Source organism: Trichomycterus rosablanca, chromosome 4 (assembly GCF_030014385.1).
Source record: "Trichomycterus rosablanca isolate fTriRos1 chromosome 4, fTriRos1.hap1, whole genome shotgun sequence".
NCBI lineage: Eukaryota > Metazoa > Chordata > Actinopteri > Siluriformes > Trichomycteridae > Trichomycterus > Trichomycterus rosablanca.
In genome coordinates this window covers 13,077,154-13,098,819 of record NC_085991.1, presented here as the reverse complement: position 1 = coordinate 13,098,819, position 21,666 = coordinate 13,077,154, and the positions used below count along the sequence as shown (strand labels likewise).

The window sequence follows — 21,666 nt, the reverse complement described above, 5'->3', positions numbered from 1 at the left end:
TACAGATCGTTACAAACCTAATTTGCAACCTTATCTATTGCTAAAAGTTTTTAACTTATATAACTAATATGTTTAGTTTATAATGTTATTTATTGCAGTGCAGCTACTGAATGACCCAAATAAATATTTGATCATATGCAATTATTTAAATAATAACAGCACAGTAACTTTAAAAGCAGTGTTTTAATAAAGAATAAATACTTTACAATAATGATGTGTATAAAGTTGCTGCAACACCTGCACTTCCTGTATGTGGCTTTCTAGAGATGTGTTTCCTCATGTGAAGAGTTCAGCACTATTATACAGAGTCCTCACAAAGCTGTGATCAGAAATGGCTCCACTATGTAACTTACTGCACATTGTGAGATACACAGCACTGATTCTTACTGTAGCATCAGGTAATTTATTATTGTTCTAAATAAAACCTGTGTTATTAAGATTTAAAATCTTAGTTTAATATTACAAAATTTTTTATATTATTTTCTCTGTTATTTTTACAGGTGGTTTTGCAGATAAAATCTGGCCTGTAAGTTCCAACATTATTGAAAAAGAAACAGAGACTGTTACCCTAAAATTTTCATATGAGTCAAGCAGCAGTGGAATTTGGCTTTACTGGTACAAACAAAATCCTAACAGTGCACCACAGTTTTTACTGTATAAAGTTGCAAAAGGTGGTTCAGATCAGAGCACTCCTGATGATCCTCGATTAAAGATAGAAACAACCGGAGACTCAACTGTACTGACCATCAACAATGTAAAGCTGACAGATTCTGCTCTCTATCACTGTGCTCTTAGAGAAGCCCAGTGATACAAAACTATTGAGATGCTGTACAAAAACTCACATGTATGAAGTTCAGAAGATCAAAGTTATTTATTCCCATGGCTTGTTATCAGTTAACCACACACACACACACACACACACACACACACACACACACACACACACACACACCACACAGTACAATATAAATAGCACCTGCTCTCTCTGATTGATTGTTAGTATCTTGTATTATTTACAAAACATGATATTTAACACCCATAACAACCTTGTAAACAGTGATTGGTGATTGTTCTGTTAATTAACTTGTAATTAACATAGTAAACTACTTTAGCTAATTATACACAACCAAGCTCAGTGTCCCCTAGACCTGTGAAATAATTTTAATAAAATAAATAATACATTTATAAATACATAAACAAATAGATTATAGGATTCTAATAAATTAGGACTCTGGAACTTCATAGAACTACTGAGTTATTATGAACAGATGGAGAAAACTTGAGGCTTCACAAAAACTAGTCCAGGAAATCACAAAAAATGCCAGAAACACAGCTATAAAACTGCAGGTGTTTCTAGTCAGAATCTGAGATTGACTGAAAGACAGTGGAAACGTTTTCTTTGGTCATCTGAGGTTCATCTTGTTTTCAAAATCGGACATCCAGTTCTCCTTGGCAAAAATGAAAAGGACCATACACAGTGCTATTAGCAAAAGGTGCAGAAGCCAACATCTGTCATGGTATGGGGGGTTCATCGGTGCTTACAGCATGGGTAACACATATAAAAGCATTATTGGTAAACTAACAACTAATCACTGTTTTTCACTCCAAACATGATCAGCTTCTAGATACCCAACAATAATGATCAGTTCCTTTTTTCTACATTTAAAGCATCAGCACAGCAACAGTAATAATGGATAACAGCTAAAATAAAATCTCTTACTGTAGTAAAAAAAAAAAATCCTGAGTGGTTATACTGGAGAAGAATTATGTTCAGTAAGAAAATATAACATGGATGTAATGCTAATTTACAAATGTGTGGGTGTGTGGGTGGGGACTTCTGATATAAAGATGATTGCATGCACAAGTGATGAAGCGGGTCAGGGTGTGACAGTCTCCATCGTTAAAGTGAATATGGAAAGTGAGACTTTTGGAATAACCATATCTGATTGGTTGACACTATGGCAGGACTTCTGGTTGCTGCAATTTGATCAGACAAAGAGTTAGAAGAGTTTTCACAGGTCAATACTGCAATCTGATTAACTGTTAAAATGTTATGAAACACATCTGTTCTGTTCACAATGTAACACTGGACACAGGGAATAATGCTGAAATCCTTATAAACAGTGACCAGAGGTAAAGATTCAATCTAGATCTCCAGGACTCATTTTGCTGTGCAGCATTTAATCTATCAGCTACACCATCATGCCATTCTATATTGTAACAGTGACATTCTATGTTCTAAGTTTTTAATCAAATACATCCAGAGATATATTATACTTTTTGTGATCTGGATCAGTTGTGTGTGTTAATTAGTATTGAATAAAACAGTCAGCTAGTGAGCTGTTCAATCAGAATAATTATATAAGAAAATAAACAGAAGGTGGCAGCATCCATCTACATTTTACTACAATCTGACCCAGCTGCAGATTTGAAGAGGAAGTCGAAGTAAAGACGGTAAAGAGTTCAAACCTACATAACTGCAAGATGAACAATGTAACACTGTAATTCAGTCATGACACTGCTTACACATCTCTGTGTTCTTCACATTATTTTAGGTAAGACATCATGAGCTCTTGTTCAATATTTTTTTATTTATGTTTCTATTCAACATCAGCTAAATACACACTAATATTTTACATTCATTTTACATTTATATCTGATAGGAATAAAGAAAAGAAAGAAATCTGATTTTTTTTCCCTCTTTTATACAGGTTATAATTCTGCAGCAGAAATCCAGTCACTTTCTACAACTGAAAAAGTCCTGGAGAAAACTTCTGTTACTTTATCCTGTAATTACAGTGGAGCTGGTACTGATGATGATGAACTATTGTGGTATCGTCAGTACTCAACATCCAGACCAGAATTCCTCATTTTGATTAGTGAGGGTAATTATGAAAGAAAAGCTGATCCTCCAGTTCCAGGAATATCTGTAAAGATAAATGAAGATAAAAATCGAGTGGATCTGAACATCTCCTCTGCTGCAGTATCAGATTCTGCTCTCTACTACTGTGCTCTGCGTCCCACAGTGACAGGAACTCATTCTATACTGTACAAAAACTAAAGATCTACATTTAGTCTGTTCTGCTGTTTTATGAAGAGGAAAATGTTTAAATCATGAATATTATTGTCCTTTATTATTTCTCTGCATTAGTTATAAAATGTAATAAAGACGAGTTTTTTATTTTTATGACTAACCTAAAACATTATTTGGGAATGCCCTATTCTTTAATTTTAGTTTTTAGATTTCGGATTTAACAGACAAAATCTGGAAAACCAAATGTTCAGACAGATCGTTTAAAATTCTCGCAAGAAGCGTACCAAGACCAGTAGTTCAGTATCCGTCCGCTGAAGTTTGCAAGTTCTAGTGCTTAGTTATGCTCCAGCGCTGCTCCAGTAGCCACCAGCAGTGCTTCAGACTCAGAATAATAGAGTAATAGAGTCCCCACTATACTACAAATTAAAATTTTCCCCAGTAGTACAGTACACCAATTTTACTATTTATTTACAGGTTTTACATTACATAGTCACATCTATTTACAACCCTAAATTAGAAAAAGTTGGGACAGTATGGAAAATGCAAATAAAATAAAAACTCCTCACATTTATTAATACTTTTATTTGATTGCAGACAGTTTGAACCCAATATATTTCATGTTTTATCTGCTCAACTTCATTTCATTTGTTAATAAACATCCATTCCTTCATTTCAGGTCTGCAACACATTCCAAAAAAAGTTGGGACAGGGGTAATTTAGGGCTAGTAATGATTTGAAGAAAAAAAAAAAAATTATGTGATTCCAAACAGGTGATGTCAACAGGTGATTGTAATCATGGTTTGGTACAAACGCAGCATCCAGTCTTCGATGAGCAAAGATGGCCAGAGGATCTCCAGTTTGTCAACAAATGTGAGAAAATGATTGAAATGTTTAAAAACAATGTACCTCAAAGAAAGATTAGAAGGGATTTGCATATTTCTCCCTCTACAGTGCATAATTTCATTAAATGATTCAAGGAATTGGAAGAAATTTTGGTGCATAAAGGCCAAAGGCGCAAGTGATCCCTCAGACAGCACTGCACCAAGAACAACCACTCAACAATAGCTGATATAACCACATGGGTGAGGGATTACTTTGGCAAACCTTTGTCAAGCTCTACAATACAGAGTTACATGCACAAATGCCACTTAAAACTTTACTGTGCAAAAAAGAAGCCTTATGCTAACCATGACCAGAAGCGGCGTCAACTTCTCTGGGCTCGGATGCATCTAAAATGGACCATCACACAGTGGAAACATGTATTGTGATCAGATAAATCAGCATTCCAGGTTTATTTTTTTGGAAAAAATGGACACAGTGCTCCAAACCAAAGATGAAAAAAGGACCATCCAGACTGTTATCAGCAACAAGTCCAAAAGCCATGGTCTGTCATGGTATGGGGTCATGTCAGTGCCCTTGGCAAAGGTCATTAACACTTCTGTGATGGAAGCATTAATGCAGAAAAGTACATTGAGAACTTAGAGCAACATGTGCTGCCTTCAAGACATCATCTTTTCCAGGGACGTCCATGCATTTTTCAACAAGACAATGCAAAACCACATGCTGCACACAGAAGAGGGTACGGGTACTGGACTGGCCTGCCTGCAGTCCTGACCTAACCCCAATAGAAAATAGAAGACGTGTTTGCAGGAAGAATGAGACAAAATAAAAGCTGAAACACTAAATCACTTGGTCTCCTCGGTGCCAAAACGTCTTTTAAGTGTGGTGAAAAGGAATGGCAACATTACAAAGTGGTGAATGCTTTACTTTTTTTGGAATGTGTTGCAGGCCTGAAATGCAGGAATGAATGTTTATTAATAAATGAAATGAAGTTGACCAGACAAAACATGAAATATCTCAGGTTCATCCTGTCTGCAATCAAATAAAAGTCAAAGTAAATGTAAGAAACTCTGTGTGTTTTTTATTATTTGCATTTTCTATGCTGTCCCAACTTTTTCTGATTTGGGGTTGTACAATATTGTTAAAATACAATAACAGTTAGTATAGATAGTGTCATGTTACAGATTTTTACACGTAGTGTGTATACAAAATGTGTTTAGGACAGTTGTGTTTGCTTGCTAAAGTGCGAAAGACCGATCTAACATACAATGATAGACAGGAAAACCATGAAGAAACTGTGTCACTGTCATGTGGTAGCATGAGGTGGAGCTTCATCATAATGTATGATGCTACCACCACTGTAGAGAAGCATTTACAGAAATATTCTCATACTGATACACACCCATCATGTTCACCTTTATATTCATGTGTATGTGGATTTCACTAGGTGAGTATAAACCATGTTAACTTATGAATATAGAAACATTAGTCTGTGATCAGAATGAGTGATTATGCTCTGTTCTCCATCACAGGTGACTCTACTACAGATCCAATCAAGCCACTTGATCCACATAAAAGTGTAAATGAAGGTGATACTGTTACTCTGTCCTGCAGCTACAAAGACTTCACTGATACAGTTAACAATTTGCAGTGGTACCGGCAATATCCAAAATCTAAACCAGAGTTCCTTCTTATCAGCTTTCTCTTTGGAGATCCAAGTAAAAACATTCCATTACGTTTGTCTGCTGAAGTTCATCAGGATCTGAAACAAGTGGATCTGAACATCTCCTCTGCTGCAGTATCAGACTCTGCAATATATTACTGTGCTCTGACGCCCACAGTGACAGGAAACCCAGCTGCACTGTACAAAAACTCTAACAGTAATGTACTGGCAGACCCACAAATCACATTTTCTAAGTAAATCTTTATTTATTCTTTCCTACATTTATTCTGTATATGCAGACCTGTGCAAGCATGAGCAAGTTTTAATCACACACACACACACACACACACACAGAAATACAATTCATAAATTGTTGATTTTCAAGTGTATATATACACAAATGATTAAACTTAAATGTGGCATTTCTGTGCAACTGCATGCTTTACACACATCATTTTACGTCAATGAGTGACATACATAACATTTCGCATAAAAGTTAATTTACTATAAATGATGTGCAAACATTTTATCTACATTATACAAAATATGTAATTTATTGTCAGACAAAAACATGTTGTTCACACTCAATTCTGACTCTGCAGGACATAGACAACAACTGAGACTCTGCTCGCTGTTCTTTTGATGCGGTTGTCCATCTACCGCAAGATTTGATGTGTTGTGTTCTGATATGCTTTTTCACTTAACACAGTTGTAAGGTGAATTAAAGAAAAAATGCTTATTTCAGTTACTGTAGCAGTGCTGTCAGCTCAAACCAGTATGGCTGTTTTTTTTCTCAACTCTCTTATCAACACAGCCTTTCTTGCCCCAAAATAAACTATTAAAACATTCTGTAGAAACTCTAAAAACAGATTGTGTCTGTAAATCACGTTTCTCAATTCTGATGTTTTATTTAAACCTTAAAAAATTTCCTAAAACTTTATAATTGTATACATTGTGCTGCTACTATATGACAGACTGACTTTTACATGCATGCATGTAAAAATATTTGGCAAGGCAAGTTTATTTATATAGCACCTTTCATACACAGTGGCATTTCAAATTGCTTAAAAGTGTTTGATTTCTTTTTTGCATTTTAAAACTTTGTCTTGCAGTTGAGGAGGTTAAGACCAGGGCAGCATCCCTGCGAACACAATATTCAAGGCTGATAAAACCAAAACTGAGTGAGAGTGGGACCAAACCTTTGACACCTACACTGTAAAAAAATACACTGTATTTTTCTGGCAGCAGGGGCGCCAGAGAATGTCTGTAAAAAAACAGGAAAAAACTGTAAAATTTAAAACAGAGATAAACTGTAAAAAAACGGTAATTATATTTACCATAATTAACATCTATCACTGTAATTTTACAGGAAATTGTCCTATAATTTCATGAAATCTTCTACTTTCAACATATATTAATTGTTAGAACAGTGTCATACACCTCTAAAAAAACAGAATATTTATCTTTATAAATGATAAAGAAAAGTTTAAGTACAGATAATTACTACTGTTTTCACAAAATATTTGCATATAAAACAGAAAAAACCCATGTAATTTTACTTAGCAAAAGCCCAATTTTAAATTAACTGTCAGAGGTATTGCAAAAAATATCTGTTAAATTGTCTTTTTTATGATCTAAATACATTAATAAACTGTCAAAATAAAAGCATTTTCTTTCTCTAAAACATAAGTTAACTGTACTTTTAAATAGTTATTCTTCATTTAAAAAAATATACAAAATACAAAAATTTGAAGTAGGTTAAGATCTGTCTGCATAATACTTACTGTGAAATTTTGCAGCTGTTACATGTTATATAGAACTTCAGAACATATATAGAACTTTATAAATGCAGTATATAAATAGCTTTTGTTAATTTCAGCTTCAAAATGGATCAAAATCCACCACAGTTCAGCTATTTTTGACCCAAATAATTTTCACACAAATGAACAGTAAGTGTAGAAACAAGGAGGTTTTAATGTTATGGCTGATCAGTGTAAGAATCAGATGTCTAACACAATACAGCATACAATAAGTGCAATCAGAATTCATTTCAATGGAAAATGTTTAACAAAGCAGCACACAGTTAAGTGAAATGTCTGCAAAACATGGGCATGAAACACTTCTGAACAAATCTGAATTATGTACAAAAGTCAGTGCCAACATTAAAGTTTTCAGAAAGTGCAACCACAGTGGAATTCGATAAACAGTACGTCACAAGTGTAATACTCTGTATGGACCACATCTCACTGAATAGCTTTATATTTAGTAATTGAGCTTTATGAGACAGTTTGTTAGCATCTAGTTCCAGAAACAGTTTTTGGAGTACATCAAAAGTGTCTGTATGTAGGAGGGTAACTCAAGTTCTAAATCATAAGGTTATAAATATATAAGGCATAAATCAGCCCGAACTGCAAAGGCAAGGAACACACTGCCCAAGTCTTCTAGAACCACACCACCTTCTAATACCACTCGTATTGGCAGGGGGGTCCATGGCTTCAGCTCCCTCAACTCACATAGATCCCAAGAACAGTCTCCTCAATCACCCGTTCAGCCATATCACCATCCTACAATGGAACAGAGGGGGAAAATTACTTTCTTAAACTTAACAGTACACAAATTTCCATTTAGGACTTAACATATGACATCTCACTTCAACCTTTATTTCAACTCAGACGTACATTGGCCCGAAAAGATGGGGTGGTTGCTGTAACAACTCAGAGGAAACTTGTGCTTACCTTCACCCTCCTAGCGCTGATGGTATTGCGTGATTGGGGGAATCCTAAATTGTACATGAAATAGGATACTATTAAAATTATATATAAATAAAAAATTACTAAAGAAAACTAAAGGAAATCAAAATCAGCAAGACAAATATTTATAAAGAAATTACCAGCTTAAATAAGAAAATAGACATAAAATACATAAAACAAAAAAGTAAGTAAAAGAACCAAACAGGATAAATAATAAGAATTTCCAAATTTTTTCTTCTTCACTTAATCTAAACTTAACTCAGTGTTCAGTCAAAAGTAGCTCAATATTCTTCAATTTAGCATAAAATGTAGAAAAAAAATTACCAGTAAAAGGTCAGTCCAACTGCAAATACACATTTCCAACCATCTGTAAACAGAAGATACAAAACGTCAAATATTTAATTGTAAATAACAAATATTCTTTCTATAGTAACATTACAAATTAACTGATTATCCAATACTGTTTACATGTGTGCGCTTTCCAGGATAACAGTCACAAAACTCAGGTTTGTAATGATACTAACGTTACAGAATCACATTGTTTTTAAGTATGTGCAGAACGTGAGCGCCAAACGAAAAGCTGTTCCCCTCAGGCTCGAGCTGCCTGCTCGCATCTTATCTAGCTAGCTAGGTTGTGTGTCCATGTTTTTTAATGCAAATATTACACATCTTTTATTTTCTACCTTCTTCTAATATACTTTCGCAACGAAGTAATTTAAGCCATTTTTACCTTTCGGGAAAGAATCTTACTGCCACAAGTTGAGAATACTGGCTGTTGAACTTGACTAGCTTAGCACTAGCTAGCACCACGGCAGTGCAACATTATCACACACAGCGCAGCCGGACTTAATATACAGTCAGCCAACGGCAATCTATTCAAATCTGCCTCAAAACTTTAATATAATTCACAGAAACCCTGGAAAGATGTTAATAAATGAATCACTATAAGCAGATCCGCCGTTAGTGTTAGCATTAACACGCGCGGATTAGCGTTAGCATTTTTAAACAAATAAAGCATGCACAACAGTAAAACTTGAATATTATTCAACTAAAGAGCTATATTAAACAATATAATAAGATACACATCACGATTAGCATGCAATTAGACATATGGAAAAAGATTTTGTAAAGCTTCACATTACCGGAGATGCCATTGAAACACAATGTGCCTTCACGATGTATTGCGTAATCCCCGGTGTGTCATATCCGGTTTCACCTGGTAAACGTATTGCATTAAGTAGTTCCAAGAAAATCAAGTAACTAAGTTAAGTTGAGTCCACTAGAAAACATCGAATATTATAAATGGTTCATTTATTTGAGTTAAATAAACACAATGCAGTCATGTTTAAATCTAAAATGTAATTGATTTGTGTCACACCAGCATATATTCTTTATGCAAAACCAACAGGCACTCAAAAGTGTGTAACTGGTAGGTTAGAGCATCATTTTATATATGTGGTGCTCTGGTTGGAATGTGCACCCAACATGTTGCACAGATGGACTGTAATACATTTTTCTGTGTATTGGGGAATGTGGGGATGGGTAAATTATGCTTGATTTAAATATCATAAATGTGAGAATAAATCACAGTTAATAACGTTTTAAATTTGACTATGGTTTTACACAGTTTGTATAAATGCACTTATTTAACAATTCAATCTTTAAATTAATACAAATGCATGAATAAAGTAAAAGTTAAAATCTGTTTAAATTGTATTGTTGCCTGTCTCATAAGGTAGGCAATACCTTTGTTTTTCCAATTTATGTATATAAAGTAGTGGTTAAGAAATGCAAAATTACAAAATATTTATTTCTTTGCTCACATATTTTCTTGCAATTGTACATTTTTACATGTATTATTAACAGTATTTATATGTATTTGACAGTGATATATCAGCATAACAAAAGGTTTCTTTTTGAAAATTACAGAAGATTCTGCTATTTTTGTCAATGAAGATTACTTTATTTTTACAGTTAGTTTTGTTAAAAGTGTCATCTAAAAACTGTTAAAAAACAGATTTTTTTATGTATTTCATTTATACAGATTTTTTTTGGTAAATCACATGACACTTTTAAATATACAGTTTATTCTTGTAATTCTTTTAAAAATACAGGGAAAAACTGTAAAAATGTACTGGGAAAACCTGTAAAAAAATGTTTATTTTTTACAGTGTACTTAAAGTTACCTCTGGGTGTCATTGAGGTAAAACTGACACGTTGTTCTGCCGGTATACTCTCTGATCATTATTCTATTCTGGCTGGGGCCTAGTGGTGAATGGGTTGTAAGCAGTGGTCGAGTTTTACAGATCTGACGACGTCCATCTAAAGTCTTTATATAAACAAACTAATGAAATGCAACTTAATATCTAATATGTCTACTTACAAAATAATTAAAACTGCTATATAAATCTACAAATAAATAACTGATTGGGTGCCTATAACACCAAATGGTTAATCTTTCACTTGTGAGCAAACTCATCACCATTAGAGATGAGCCCAAAGTGGGTGGTGTTGTCTCCAAACTTCAAGAGCTTGACAGACTGGAGGAGCAGCTGTTTGTGTATAGGGAAAAAGCAGTGGGAACAGGACACAGCCTTGAGATGGTGTGTGGGTGACACTTGTGTGGCTGCTTGGCCATTTTTGTACTGATGTTGATTTAAAACAAACTTCTTCAGAACTTGATGGTCCTGTTCTCTGAGCTTATGTCACCTACAGCTTCTCAGCTTATTCAGTGCAATCCATTCTACTGCCCATGTTTGTCTATAGGTATTGTATAACTATATGCTTAATATTTTTATGCATTTTCTCCCCATTTTCCTCCCAATTTAGTGCAATTAATATGTCTTCCACTGCTGAGGGATACTCGATGCTGAGGGACACGCCTCTTCTGACACATGCACAGCCATCCTCTTCTCGCCTCTGCACAGGCATTTCTTCCGCCAATCAGGGTCCTTACACAGCGTATGAAGATCGCACCCACACATAGTCCGGTCCCCACACTGCAGATTCAGTGGCCAATTAGTATCTGCTGCAGGCACTGCCAATTATACCCGCCAGATGACGCCCAATTAACCGGTGTGTATGCTTAATTGTATACATCTTAAAGTGTGTGTTAAAAGGGATGTCTGTATACTTTTGACCATTCAGTAAAGCTCTTAGAATTTATTTTCACTGAAGCCCCAGGGAACTTAATGTAAGTCTTGAGATCTAATGGGAGACATTGTGAGTTTGGTATATTCTCCCCATGCTTCCACTAGTTTTCTTCTTATAAGTATTTGTTGCTCTGTAATGGATTGGTTATATAGTGTGTGTGAATAAATAATGAATAAATAATAACAAATCCATTATTGTGGTAAATGGGTTTAAATATGCTGCCCAGTTTATCAGTGATCAGATTCCACTTTGTTCAAATGAAATCTTCTATAAGGACCAGGACTCCCTAATGACATTCAACAACATTTTCAAATGTGATAAAAATACTGAATTAATCTCTGAATAAAAACTGAATAAAATAAGACATGACAGTCAGATACTTTTTCTACTTTTATTTAATAAAGGAAACTTACATAACTTATTATTACTTAAAAAGAAAACGTATAATTCTATATAAATGATCATCACAAAAAGGAAACTTATAATTCTATAGAAATGATCATCACAAAAAGGAAACTTATAATTCTATATAAATGATCATCACAAAAAGGAAACTTATAATTCTATAGAAATGATCATCACAAAAAGGAAACTTATAATTCTATATAAATGATCATTACAAAAAGGAAACTTATAATTCTATATAAATGATCATCACAAAAAGGAAACTTATAATTCTATATAAATGTTTATCATAAAAAGGAAACTTATAACTTTATATAAATTTTTATGACTAATAATGAAATAAACTCTATCCAAACATCCATTCATCCGTCCTTCCGTTTGTCTGTCCCTGTTTGCCCCTCTTGCTTACTTACTTTTCTACCCCATCTATTGGCTGATAAAGGAGACAGATGTAGATGGATCCTTTCTATTGGCTGATAGAAAAAATGGAATATAGGATGGCAAATAGATGGAGGTAGAAATATGACAGTTGCTCCATCGTGTAGTAATAAATTATTAATTATTATTTGCTGTTTTTATTTATATTGTGCAGCTCTTCTATCCAGACATCCATTTGTCCATCCAACCGTCCATCCAACCCTCTTTGCCCTTCATCCTTTCTTACTCTTCTATCTTCATCTATTGGCTGATAGATATAGATGGATCCTTTCTACTGGCTGATAGAAAGGACTGAAGATAGAATGGTAAAATAGATGGAGGTAGAAGAGTAAAGAAAGGACGAAGGGAAAAGAAGGATGGACGAACGGCTGGATGGTTGAATGGATGTTTGGATAGAAGGGTTGCACAATCTAAATAAAAATAGCACATTGTAAATTTAATACTACACGAACAACCGCAGTATTTTAAAACTACTGAACTTGATCATTTAAATGCTTTAAATAATTTGAATTCTGGCCTACATTAATTTGAACTACATTTATTTGGGAACTGTGAGTTTGGTAAGATTAAAAACAATAAAGCTTTTACTCTTTTGATTTAATATTTTTAAAGACTCCACATCTGCCAATATTTTAGGCTTCTACAATGTTAGCAGTGCAAAAGCCAATTATTGCTTTTACCAAATATTGTCCAGCCCTAATTAATAGTTGTAAGAAAGGATGGACGGATGAATTAATGGATTAAAAACAAATGAACTGATAGTAAGTTGGGTAGACGAATTATTAGAATTTAGAAGTAAGAGTAGTTAATAAATTTAAATGTCAAAATACTCCTAATGAAGTCCTCTTCACCCCTGAAAAAAAGATTGTTAAACAGGTTATTTTAAAATGAAGTAATATGAAATATAATGTACTGTATATTATTTAATTTATATTTTTAATATTTTTATATAATTTTTTAAATATAAAGAATAAAATGATTTAATAAAAGCCTGGAGGTGGGCCTGGTGGTCTGGTGAATGCTGGAGTTATCAGCGGCATCTGATAAATGTAGATGTCACTGGACTCTGAAGAATGCCAGCGACCATCTTCTCCCACTGCCACGCCTTTGTAGGTCTGGCTCACTGTTCTTTGCTGTAACACATCCAGAATTATAAATAAAAATGCTTAGACCAGGTTGAAGCAGGATCAGATATTAAGAAAGAACATTTCATTAGAGATCAAAAGACACTTCAGAGAAACTCTTACCCAAAAGCCTCCCTGCACCTCTATGGGCGGGGTCCTCTCAGTTCTGAGGTTGACATACACCTCAGAGATGTGGTGTCCAACCCGCTTTAACAGCAGAGGTTGTTTTTATCTCACAGTTCAACTAAAAAGCCACTCAAGAAATCTAACAAATGTGTCCAATAGCTAAAATAATCAGCCTTACTTTAATGCAGGCCTCAGCTCTGACCGTGCCTTCATGCAAGGGAGGAAGCTACAAAACAAACAAAATAAAGCAACTTTTGTTCAAAATTTATTAAAAATAAACATGTTTTAACAGCACACATGCTGCTTTTTATCAACTTTTACCAAGCAAATGTGATTTTTATTATATATAGTTATGCATCAATAATTTAAATTTAACAAATGTCATCACTGCACACCCACCATTTTTGCACACCCATGCATTTAGCTGGAATTAACAAACTTGATGGGTTAGCAGTAATTGATTGGTCTACTTCTCAATACTTACCCCTGGGTAGAGTCTGTAAAACTCATTGCTGAGCACCCACCAATGCTCAGACTTAAGGCCAGAATAGCACGACTTGTGCTGCAGTTTCACCTCCACCTGCTTTAAAAATGAAGAAAAGAAGAAGAGGTGATCAATTATAATGTTAAGGAAATGTATATAAGAGTACAGACAGAACAGATCAAAACCTGCTGATCATTAAAGAAGTTCTGGGAGAAAGTGTAAGCAAACATCCTGTCTGCACACTCGATGTCCTGTGGGTAATTCTGAGAAGCAGAACAAAGAAGAAATGAATAACCCATAAAGGTGTGAGAGAATAAAGAGTCAATTATGCTAAGAGATACTGAACTTACTTTAAACTGGATCAGAGGTCCAGAGTTCTCCACCAGTTCTCCCAATGCAGCAGTGTCCTAATAAAAGAAATAAATCTATATTTATAGGAAATACTACATACAGTGCCATGCCACTGTCTGTAATGATTTCCTCTGTTCAGTTCTTACTCTTTCATATATTTAATTAAATCAAAATGCATACCTGATGGTTGGTGGCTGCACCCGCTGCTTGTAAAGCCGGTTCTTGTAGATCTGTGTTCATAATCAAACATAAGAAAAATAATTAGGCTTACGATAGAATTTCATGTTGTAGACATTAGTTAGTTTTTAAATATTCTAAATGTTTGGTGGTGTGAAAAACAGACAGAAAACTTATTTAAAAAGTTGTTTTGGTATTTTAGTCAGATAACATTTGAAATTAAATAGATTGGTATGTAAGTAATGATAAAAATAATTATAAGCTTTCAATATAGTTTTATTAATTACATTAAATTGATAATCATACATTGTTTAAATCTTAAGAATGTAATGTTTACAAAAACATATAGTGAATGTGTGCTTGTGACTATAGTGAGTTCAGTGAGATGATCCTGTTTAAACATGCTGTATTAGAATCACACACACTACTGTAGTGAATAGTATGCATACTGATAGTACTAGTATATAAAATAGGTACTAATTCTACATACTGTTTAGTTTAAAAGCACTGTGAATGTTTGGATATTGAAACAGTTAATGTTAGCACTAATATTTCTCTCTCTTTTCAGCAGTGAGGGGGAGTTAAATGGCTTTATTTGACATTAGCAGTTAGCGGCGCTAGATGGCGGTACCGACCCCCGATAAGCTCGAGCTCAGTTCGGGCAGCGGCCACCTGAACTGCTCGCTCCGGACTCGGGGGCTGTTTTCGCTGAAACCTGCGGAGGAGAAGATAAGAGGTGAGTGCTGCGGCTGTGAGACCACCAACACAAACCAAATGTGAAGTTTGAAACAGAAAAGCCATGTTGTGTGTGAGAAAAGCGATGATTGCTGAGAGCAAAGCTGAACACGTCCGTCTCTGGTGAAGCTCCGTCGACGACTGAAGTCAAAATTCTCTCTACAGACTGACGATGATTCTGTTCGAACCTTCCAGCATTTAAATCAAAACAACAGCAGCAGCAGCAGCAGCACTTTACCTCTAATATGCTGCACATCTCATTCAATACACTCATTCAAACAACCCAATAATAATCATAATCATATTATAATAGTGATAAATAATATAATATAGAGAGAGAAAATTAACAATAAACTAGACCTGCAAACAAGAAGTGTATTAAACTAAAAAATATATATTTATAATATTTTGTAACATTTGTTAGGATGAATCTTTTGGTTCAAAAAGGTCCTGAAGAAAGCAGTCGAGAAGTCCAGAAAGTACTCTTTAAAACACTTTATTAAGTGTAAAAATAATCTGTGAATATATATCAGAGCTAAGCCGGCCGGCGCTCCTTACTCCTGCAGTCTAGACACACCACGTAAGAAAGAGGCCGCGCCTCTCTTCCCCGCCAGTTTTTAAACTCAGCTAGGCTCCTCCTCCTTTACTGCTGGTGGAGCCAATGAAGTGTGCTAACAAGCCCCGGGCTCTGCCTCCCCCCCCTTTCTGTAGGAGTCAGGGAGAGAGCTTAGCCGGCGACATGTTGAACAATAGACCATGTGGTCTGGATGTAATTTATGTTTAATAATGATGTTATGTTAAAAACCTAACAAACCCCCCTTGAAAGCATCTTAATGCTTTCACAATAACTTTTAACTATAGGTTAGGTGTTTCTAGATCCCAGGAGATAAGGATAGCCGTCAGCAACCCCCCAATTTAACCCCTTCTGACTACATGGCCACTGGGCTGAATTTTATACAATAAAACGTTTCTAAAAATAAAAAGGCTACCAATTAAACTAAAGGAACCGTACCTATCGCAACAGCTCCTAACCCTGAAACAAACAAACAAACAAAAAATAATAAAAACAGGAAATCAAAATAAAGTAATTTAAAAAATAGGAAATCAAAAAGAGAAGAAAAATACAATAAACACAATGGGTGCGTGGCTTCCACAGGAAGTCCGTTCAGGTTGTCCTCCACCAGACGGAGCTGCAGATATTCAGAAGGGGCCCATAGCTCCTGTGTCTCTGCATGACTCCTAATGTCTTATGGATTCTCCCCTGTCGGTCTTACCTGTTTCCACAGCAGCACAAACATTTCCTAAAAATAGCAGAGTACCAAACATATATACATTGTAAACAATCCTGAACTAACCCCTTGCGTTTTGTAGCTAAACTATGTGTGTTGCACTTAACTAGTGTTTTCAAAGATGGTCTATGTGTCTGCGAACTATATGTTTATGTTTTTGTCTCCTAGTCTAACTAAATTCTCCCCCCTCGTCTTGTTCCGCTCCGTTGATTCCGCTGGACTCTTCTTCCACATAGTCGGTTTTGTCGGGCTTTCTGCTGTGTTTAGTTCCCTGTAGGCAGGTCCAGTTAGTGCCACTTCTGTCCCTTGGAGTGGGTCTTCCAGTCCCCTCAGTGTCTGCCTCTGCCAGTCCTTCCAAGTCTCCTTCCTTCATCACGGTGTGTGATCAGTAGTGCTGGTCCTCTCTCCTCATCTTGTCTGGTCGGTTTTACCTTTAATTAAGCAGAGTTAGTAGCACTTATACTGCTCGAAGTGGGTCTTCCGGCCCACCTTCAAGGGTATCCTCCTCATCATCATCTGCATGCTATCTAGACAAATCAGCCAACACCATCTGGATAACTGGTGGATCCTGCCCCCCTCTGCTTCCTCTACTCACTATATCTATTAAAAAATTTTCTATTAATACCCTGATGCACGGGATACCACAACAACAACATATCACTAAAATTACCAATCCTACGCATGCTGACATCACCAAATTTGCAATAACTCCCTTCCATGGCCCAAACATCCCTTCTAACCACTTAACCCATTCATACACACATACAATCATACAACAGACAAACATATAAGCTACTTACCCAGCCCTCACCGCAGCCACCCCACTCCCAACATCGGGATACACAGCCACGGTGAGCTTAGACACCACTGCCGCAAGGCTTTCTGGGTAAAGCCCGTGCCAGACCCAGTGGCGACGCTACACTGCCCCCTCCCTAATGGTCAACCGTCCCGGTGACCCACTCACCAGCGTCCACTGGGTGGCTCCATGTCCGGACCGCACCCCATTACACTGCCGAGTCGCTCTTCCACCCACTGCTGGACCGGGCACCCTGCCCCTGCAGCCACCTGGGCTAGCGCACTCGCACAGACCGGGCATATTGGCTCACCAAATCATCAGAGCCACCCAAACACCACGATCCCACTTCTGACACCAATGTGGCGCCGGCGAGTAAGGAAGGTTAGCGTCAGGGCCGCAAGTGAGCTGCCTTTGGCAGTTCATTCAGTGTTTTAGCGACAGACACCCATTCATACACACATCCCTTCTGAAAAATGTCCCCTGTTTATCGGTTCTGGTTTGTTGCTCCTGAAACAGGTGTAATTGTCTTTATAAGCTTTGATGTTGGTTGGAGTTGGTTCCTGAGTTAGTGGGTGAGATATGGATAAATTCTCTATGTGTTAAATTAGACATTTTAGACCGCTTTAAACAACCTTTCGAGCAAAATCTGTAACACGTATTAAGACAAAGATAAACTGATAGGTTTTAACGAGACACACCCTAGAACAGAAGATTCCTGCCTAGTCGAAGAATACGAGTATTCTTTTAACATTCACTGGCACAACTCACTCGGTTGTCCAAACACAACTCAGACAAAAGAACGTAAACCTCAGTACAACAACAGTGTCTACTGGAAACAAACAATTACTTCACCGCGACCGACAATGGCCCTATGGAAACAAACATATACTTCAAGGCAATCGACAGTGATCCCCTGGAAACAAACAATTACTTCACCGCGACCGACAATGGCCCTATGGAAACAAACATATACTTCAAGGCAATCGACAGTGATCCCCTGGAAACAAACAATTACTTCACCGCGACCGACAATGGCCCTATGGAAACAAACATATACTTCAGGGCAATCGACAGTGATCCCCTGGAAACAAACAATTACTTCACCGCGACCGACAATGGCCCTATGGAAACAAACATATACTTCAGGGCAATCGACAGTGATCCCCTGGAAACAAACAATTACTTCACCGCGACCGACAATGGTCCTATGGAAACAAACATATACTTCAGGGCAATCGACAGTGATCCCCTGGAAACAAACATATACTTCACAGCGACCGACAATGGTCCTATGGAAACAAACATATACTTCATTATTTGTCTCTCATACTGCATTAACCCTTCCTGCTATATAAAATTTAACTTCAAATAGTTCAAACTGATCAGAGCAGAAGGTGCATACACATTACATCTAACATTTTCTACACTTATTCTACTTCATCATCGTCGCATGCTAGAGAGCCTTCAAATTTTCTAAATCACATTTTTCCCAATACAAATCACCAATCCACTATTTATTATTTACTCTGCCATACTTAAAATAACAACAGCTCTGTTATATCAACTTCCATCAGTCCTACAGACCCCTGACTTATATTATTTATTCATTCAGATTTTTACCCCAACTTTTGGTCACTGGTACTAACACACCTCCTGCTTCTAACAATACAGACTCCATTTCCCACAATCCAACAGACTCTCACATGATCATCTCCTGCTCCTAGTCAGCCAATCCCTCATGCTCATCATCACCAGCGCTTTGATCCACTTTGGCTTTCTTGAATCACATTAAACTCTACTTAAACAGTTCCATTTAGTTAACTCACTGCAAAGTACTACCAACCTATACTATCTCTATTGTATTATTGTTACATCTCCCTACAAATGTCATTAAACCCACATCACTATGGTACCTGCATCCCTACTCTCACTAAAACACAAGCACTTGTAACTCTTTCTAATTTACTCTTGTAACCAAAACTTTTTCTACACGAATTATTGTTATTCTAATACCTTACTGTAAAATACATCCAAAACCTCTATAAGATGTTATCGAACCCCTCACTTTTTATTATGGAACCCAGATCTTCAGGTGGATGTCTATTAAAACACACTACTGTCCCACACGGTCTTGAGATTTCACTGCATAACGTTTCCATCCAGTCTCACATCAGCTTTCCCTTCCTCTTGTCTGATGATGTCATTACTTTGGCATTCTGTACCTCAGCACCCCATATGCCTCTTGAACACTGCTTTACTCAAACATCAGAATGCAACAACAGCCATGACACACATCTGCAAGATCTGGTATTCATAATTTTTACATCATCTTTGGTACTGCATAAGTGTCCACCATCCTCAGCCCGTACACAGTAGATTAAATATCAGACTTCTCTTTACTCATGCAGGGCCTGCAGTTTATGGCCTCAACCCCCCGCTGGGTTGCTGTGTGTCTGTGAAACCTATGACCTGGGTCTCCAGTCACCCCCCTTCATGTACTTCTCTCCTAACAAGTTATTTTCTTCTCACTATTCCCTCAATCTTTAAATTGCACTCGTCTGCCACTCATCTATGATCATGCATAGTATTGCCACAAGGTTTACTGCACCACATTGAACCAATCTAACTTCTTCAATAAACTATATAGTATAAAATGAGTGAGTTGACCTGATCAATTAGCTAGAAAAGATTCATCGGATACAACACAAGCATCAAATATTACCAATTGCCAATTAACAATTTCCAAAAAATATTACCAATTAAATTGAATCTTACCGGAGTCCGTGTAAGCAATTATATTTAATCTCCTGAGACCCGAGCTTTGATTTTTTCAATGCATTTTTCCTATTCCTTATGTTTTTAACCTTAGTTGGGCGACACGGTGGCTCAGTGGGTAGTACCGTCGCACACTGTCACAGCAAGAAGGTCCCCCCTCCGCGGAGCCCGCATGTTGTCGTGTGGGCTTTCCCCGGGTGCTCCGGTTTCCTCCCACAGTCCAGACACGCCAGCGAGGCGAACCAGAGACACCGAACCGTCCATGTCTGTGCCCGATACAACCTGAATCCCGTGCAATGAGCAACCACCGCTCCTGTCATAAATGCAACCAAAGTGCAAAACATAACGTCAAAATCTCAATAAAGAAGCAAACAAACTTTATTAGTGTTCTAGTACTTTTGCTACCACTAGCTGGCAGACAAAAGTGTCCACTAATGGGGACAATCGATCGAAGTTTAGCAGGTCAAGGAATAAGGCATAACAAAACCAAAATGTAATGTCCTCATATGTGACCGCAGGGTCGCAAAAGGTTAATCTCACCTGAGTCCATCTCATCTGAGTCCGTGCAAGCAGCAGCGCTGAGAGATACTACAGATTGCTACAACTCGCTTTTCTCTAAACAGGAGGTAAGGCTGAAGATTACCTTCACCAGGCGTCCCTGAATCTGCATGCATATACGTACCTGAATCTGCATGCATATCCGTAGGTCTGCCAGTCCAGCTGCCCCAGCACAATGTATCACAGGATTTCATACACAAAGCGGCATATTAAACATAAATTCTTATTCCTGCCATAATACTCCCCCCTTTTTCAAATTTTACAATCAAATCTTGAAAATAAAATATTAAATAAACCTTCTAAATGTGTTTATCCTGTTGGAAAGCACAGAATTTTAAAGTTAGTTCAATCAAAGTCTGGTGTTAGCTGGACCTGTAAACAAATAATGTCGTTATTGAGCAGTGGAAGGTGTGTAACAGCTTTGTCAGCAGTGTCACCTCTGGCATTGTCCTGTAAAATTGGAACAAAACTTTACTTAAATAGTTCCACTTAAATTGAATAGGAGGGACAATGACACAAAGTATCATTTGCTAAAATTTTTAACTAAGCCCACTTGTTTCCTGTCTGTTGCAGCATCTCTGGATGCAAATCCTTTCACAAACATTTCCAATTCAGGATTCCTATCAGGCCCAGAAAAAATAGATAGAGTAATACAGTCATGATGTTCACCATCTCCTGCAATTAGTAAAAAGTGGTAGGATTAAGTATATTACAGCATTTGATAATAATGTTCAATTTTAGAAGTACACTGTAGTATTTATACAATCATTAACTTGATACGTGAGATGTTTTCCTTTCAGTTATAGAACATAATTTGGCAAGATCACTTAGTATAACTACGGATATTTCTGTAGCAGACAAAGACAAAGAAAATTCTGCACAAATCCAGAAGGGATCAGAGTCCCTGTCTTGTACAGAAACAGTGGTACCTTCAGGCATTATTTCCAATTTAATTCAAGAGGCAAACA

General features: G+C 36.6%; 1 gene segment (V, D, J or C); it reads left to right on the top strand.

The window, feature by feature from the left end:
* The first annotated feature begins 5,281 nt into the window (after positions 1–5,281).
* Positions 5,282–5,795, top strand: LOC134311823 (T cell receptor alpha variable 5-like). The segment is given in 2 exon segments: positions 5,282–5,321; positions 5,407–5,795. Coding segments are annotated over 2 exon segments (429 nt in total).
* Positions 5,796–21,666: the final 15,871 nt, after the last annotated feature.